The sequence below is a fragment of the Scomber japonicus genome, chromosome 23 (assembly GCF_027409825.1).
Source record: "Scomber japonicus isolate fScoJap1 chromosome 23, fScoJap1.pri, whole genome shotgun sequence".
Taxonomy (NCBI): domain Eukaryota; kingdom Metazoa; phylum Chordata; class Actinopteri; order Scombriformes; family Scombridae; genus Scomber; species Scomber japonicus.
Genome location: NC_070600.1, coordinates 2,402,912 through 2,408,911, shown reverse-complemented (window position 1 = coordinate 2,408,911; position 6,000 = coordinate 2,402,912). Strand labels below are relative to the sequence as shown.

Below are 6,000 nucleotides of genomic sequence, written 5' to 3'. Positions count from 1 at the left end.
GTTTAGTTGGCTGTAAGTTGGTCTTCTCACAGCTACCACCTTTAGCAGACGGTGCCATTCTCCTGTCGGGACTTGGGGCAGGTGGATCGGGGTATCGGTTGGACAGAGGGAGCCAGGGTGCAGAAGAAGCCAGCAATAAGGGTGAGGCCGAGACCACCCCAGGCGCAGAACATGGACCAGCCGTAGCCGTGGCCGATGTCGTCAGGCAGGCTGTACAGGTGACGTGGGTAACGAGAAAGCTCAAAATTGATGCCAGCAACGCAGGTACAGAGGGAAATGATGCAGAAGGTTCCTGTAATGAAGAACACATGATGTTAAAGGAGAAAGAACCTCAGTCAACACCTCACAGTGAAAGAAAAAACATACCCTGCATGTGTGATAACCCTGACATCTACTGGTGGAAAAGAGGTACTGAACTGAACAGCTGTTACCAACATTGGTACAGGTGAGATTTTACCAAACCCTGACTTCTACAAATAATGTTTGAATGCTAATCATGTGCAATTCTTACCTGGGTTATGTTTACTTTAGTACAGTAATAATATAGTAAAGGATGACATTACTGTATCACAAAGTATTCATAAAGAGTTGTGGTTGGATGGCTGGACTGTGACACTGGTGACATGAATTGGTTGAGGCTACTTAAAAGACTATTTTGAGCAGGTCAATGTGTCCCTTCACAAGTTTCAAGTCTGCACTGCTTTAATCCATATTTAAGAGACCATCATGTTTCTCCAACCTTAATGAACGCATTTGTAGCGTCACCTGATTGAATGTCTATTTCACTCAATGTCAAATCCTAATGATCTACAGTATTAGATGCAACTTTTAGAAGTGAATGCTCTGCCTTTGTTGCCCTCAGTAGTTGAGGTTCATGCTCAGTCACTTGTCTCTCATCTTAAAAGAGCTTTCCAAACTGTACAATACATCACATCACAGCTGGGTGTGGTCACAACTACACTACACCACACCTGTATACTAACTTGTGATGATAGGTGTGGTCAGAAGTGCAACAAATTCATTTTTTCAGCCCATAGAGGTCAGTGCAACAACGCTTTTCCTCCAGAGAGGATTTCATCTCCACACAGGTTGTGAAAGAGATGCTTTCAAAATGTAGTGAGTTAGATTATTAGTCAATAAATATGTGACATCATAGCCACACACAATATAAAACATAATACTCTGTGACTTCCATCCAACTTCAGCCTGCCAGAAGTGCTATGGCAACACAATTTGAAGCTTGCTGATTCCTTACAGCAATGCTCTGTAGGACTCATAGCTGTTTTATTTAACAAGGCTGCAGTTTTCTAATCATTTCCCAGTTGTTTCCTGGAAAGAATGACATGCAAGCATACAGTTAAACATATAGGGGACAATAACATTTCCAGTACTTAATGAATAATGAAAAAATATTTGCTTTGTTTAATATGTAGCAGTTCTTTCAAATACCTTCTTTCCCTATACTTGGTTGCCAATTACATTTATATGACTTTTTTCAGGAAACTTCCAGGAGATTATAAATGTGTAATTCATGATTAAATAAAGAGGTTACTGGCTTTTCTCCCACAGTTATTATGATGCAGTCTTCTTTGACTTTTTTCCCATTGTCTTGCTGTTCGTGTGGATGATTCATCCAGGAGAGTTTCATATCCATTCAAGTCTTTAAAATGATCTGGCAGTCACTGCATGACATTAATAGGGCTTTAATTTTAGAGCTCTGGCTACCTGATATAACTCTCACCCACTTTATCATTCTACTGTGTCTACCTTGCACTGTGTTGTTGGAGGAGGAACGTATCTGTGTCTCTGAGATGATGTTGCAAGCTCTTTAATTCACCACCAAAACATTATGTGCACATCATTATTATTATTATTATTATTATTATTATTATTATTATTATTGTTATTATTATTATTATTATTATTATTATTATTATTATTATTATTATTATTATGCTGAATTGGCTTAAATTACTGTTAAGTGGAATGAGCTAAAACCATGAAACTTGACACAGGACTGGCCTCCCAAGAAATAAACGGACATACAGTATAAGTGTGATGTAATTAAGGCCCAAATGATTAATTGTGGAAAGGCCACGCCCCTCACACTGTAAGTCCAATAGACTTGAAATTTCACACACAAGCTCAGCTGAATGTGCTCTACAGTAAAGTCACTTAAATGTCTGTCATGATGGATTGTTTTTGCTAATTTGCATAATTTGAAAAACAGTAATGTGACATTTGCGTTTTAGATTTTCCTTTGGTACACATCATTGGGTATTTGTCTTTTAAATGAGCAACATTAGTGGAAAAAATGTCCAGAAACAGGCATAAATGATGGTATATAACTTCAGTCCTTGATATAGGTCTGTCAAAGCATTTTGAGTCTGACCCATAGGGGGCGCCAAAAATGCCACAAACATGTATCTGCAAACCTAGTGGACATCATTTCACAAATCTTGGTGTGCATGCTTTGAGGGGATGTATTAAGCAAAACCTGATGTGCCATGTTGATCGGTGTAATTGGGTGTGTCCTATCAAATATTTGCTCATAACTCAAGATGCCTCTGGGCAATCCTGCACTATCTCCTGAACATACACACCAAGTTTTAACATCTGATGAAGGGGGGATGAATAGTGGATGAATGGAACTTTAAGTGCACAATTATTGAATGCTGTAGGCTTCGTGATGATGATGCGTATGATTAGTCACACTCCTGTAAACAGAATTAAACTTGCTGAAATGACTTTGCTCACCTTTGTGAAGCCTGGGACCCGATCACTGTTGCTCAGATTGAATTTTGGCTGATTGAGCTTCTTCCTTTCATTGAGTGTAAAAGATATGAACCCACCAATTGCAGCTTGTGGCTATATTTCTAAATATAGTTTGCTATATATTTTGAATCATTTGTCCCCTCTTATTCATCTAAATTAATCTTTTACTATGGACTGTGTTCACTAGAAACAGCTCCAGATGCATGCTCTAAATGTGCCCTCGTTTTGGGCATTGTATGACCCTGCAGGGTGCTTTGCTGTGATTTGGCAGCTGCAGTCTGACCCAGCCCATTTCTTGTGCCTTTATTACCAAGCAGCATAATTGACTTTTTAATTGCCTGTTCATTATACAACTGTAGGGCACAGCACTAATCCAAGGCCCATCATAATTGAGTGTGCAGTTGCCTTCTGCCAAGCCAGAGCCATGCAGAACATCAGTGTGTGTGTGTGTGTGTGTGTGTGTGTGTGTGTGTGTGTGTGTGTGTGTGTGTGTGTGTGTGTGTGTGTGTGTGTGTGTATGTGTGTGTATGTGGCTGGATATGCATGCTCATATACAGTACATCCATCAGTCTGAATCAGCACTATAATCACTAATGACAACACAAAAACCCAGATTGCTGCTCAGTGTTTTCTATCTGTTGACTGATAGTGATCATAATAGTTGGAAGTATTTAAGATGAATTCACATTTGGATAATGTTTTAGCTATAAAATGACTGTTTTGTTATTTTGAGGCATAGTTAAAAGAATAGTTCCACGTTTGGGAAACTATACAGTTATATTCCCTTTTTGTCTGACACTATGGTAAATGGACTTTACATAGAGCTTTCCTGACCACTGGAAGCACTTTACAACATTTTTATTGCAGTGGTGGGAAGCGCCTCCATGTTTGCTTTGAGCTGTTTATTGTGAGACAATAGTGTGCATTATAACCCTGCATTCTGACTGTCAAGACTTAGTTTTAACATTTAACTCCCTCATGAAACCAATTTTAATATTTCTATTTGTGTATTGATTAAAGACATGTGATATATTGTGTCTTTGAACTCTGTACAGAGACAAGCTAGCTGTCTGCCTCTGGTTCTATAGTCTTTATGCTGAGCTTGGCTAATCACTCCTGAAGCTCTGTACTGAACACACAGACATGAGACAGATAAAACTCTTGGCACTATTTATTTCAAATCAATTCACATAAAACTATTTAAATGTCTTCTAACATGCCATGGTGATGTAATAAGAGTTCTTTTAACTGATATGTATATACTGTATACAGAAGTAAGATGCTTGAAGGGTTGATTTATGGAAGCACATTACCACCATCAATCCAAAGCTACTGGATGACTGATAAAAATTGTAATTCTACAAGATAGAAACTTATTTAACTTACTTTAAAAAGTACAGCATAGGATGACTGATAAGATGATGATATAAAAATCAACTCTGTGTGTGTGTGTGTGTGTGTGTGTGTGTGTGTGTGTGTGTGAGCCTCACCTCCCATGAGGAAGAGAAGGCCGGCCACATACTGCATGAGGCCTCGGTCCCAGCAGCAGCCGAGCACACCGATGATCCAACCAAACAGGATGATGGCCACCGCCATGCCCATGAAACCAGCCGTCATTCGCCGCAAGTCTGAGGAAACAGCAGCAGAGAGGTTACACATAAACAGGACAACAAGTACACCACCTGATATATATATATATATATATATATATATATATATATATATATATTCAGTGTGTTCAGCAAAGGTCATTTTACACATTTCTGCAGCCTGTATCCAACTTACACTAAACCATGCTCTTACAAGTGAGGAAAAGTATGTTCTGATGAGAATTAAAGTGTAAAGTGAATTCAGACATTTTCTTCTAAACACATTAAATAGGTCATAAATGTATTTCTAAAAAATGTGTAAAAAGCATTTCAACCATTTAGATTTGAATTGTGGAGCTAGGCTTCACAAACTGTGTTTCAACATTTCTGTGTTCAGGATTTAGTGGGCGGGTCTGAAAATCATAAACCCGCCCCTGCTGCTGTAGAGGTATAAATACATTCAGCACACACAACTACTACTACAGTCTACTGTTAGCCAGTTAGCCACCGAGCTAGCGGCAGAAAGCTCTCAGACGTAGCATCCATGTTTCTGGTAGAGGTGGTGACTTTGATTGACAGGTGACACTTGGTAGGGGGCGGGGTTTTAGCGAACTCAGCAGGCACTCCCACAGCGTTTGCTAACAGAGAAAGAGGCTGAGTTTTACACAACTTTGAAGCCTAATTTCATATTTTTGGCGATTTTTTTAATCATTCAAATTTGGCAGGGTGGTTAACTACACACTTTTCTGTGGTATGTCAAACTCAGAACACATATTTATTCTTACTTTACACAGACTTTAATGACAATCAGTCAATGATTAAGTCTGAAAAGTTGTTTAAATGGACTGGAGACACTGGAGACGTTAACATTCGTTCAGTGCTGAACTGATTCTGCTCTGACTTGGGAGAGCTTTTTCTTGGCCACTTGGGGGCAGCACAAAAAGCTGAAAACAAACATCTTCCATATTAAGATAATATTTAAATAGAGATATTTGAAAAAATTGGTAGAGGGCTCTATTCTTACCGCACTGAATTATTTATCAGCTGTTGTAAGTTAGTCCATGTTACATCTTTCTCTCAGCACTCTCAATTTCACTTGTCTCCCTGTGTTCCATGTAGTTGGTGACAATGCTCTGAGGGTTTATCACTATGAGCGACACTTTACACATTACACATAGACATCTGATGAATTATTCATGCAAAAAACATTAATCACAGTAGCTGTAAAAAGCTTTAACTGCTCTGCATCTCATTTCATTAGTCTGCTGGAATACATTCTGATACAGAATCACTTTGTTTTTTCATCTGAGAGATGTATTCATGAACATCACCTGCAAGCTCTAATCCCACTACTCAGTATGACCTGTCTTTGATTTACTGTTGCTCTTCACAACATTGCATTAGGAGTCTAATTGTTACACAAGGATTATCACACACACACACACACACACACACACACACACACACACAGAGAGAGAGGTTCTTACATTCAAAACAACACTTTCTGCTTAGCTGCAAACTGCAAAGCACATAACTGATGCTACTTCAGCTACAATACTTTATGTGTGTATATCTCTATTGAGTCTGGTGGTATTATTCAAAATGTGAACATAAATTAAACAGAAACATCCAGAAT

General features: G+C 38.7%; 1 protein-coding gene across 1 annotated transcript in view; it reads right to left on the bottom strand.

The window, feature by feature from the left end:
• The window catches only part of tmem178bb (transmembrane protein 178Bb), a 137,852-nt gene continuing 131,852 nt past the window's right edge, over positions 1-6,000 (bottom strand). The window contains exons 3-4 of the mRNA XM_053314086.1: positions 4,266-4,403; positions 1-292 (exon numbers count right to left, since the gene is read on the bottom strand). Coding sequence (XP_053170061.1) covers positions 42-292; positions 4,266-4,403 — 389 coding nt within the window. The 3' untranslated portion in view covers positions 1-41. The remainder of the gene's footprint in view (positions 293-4,265; positions 4,404-6,000) is intronic.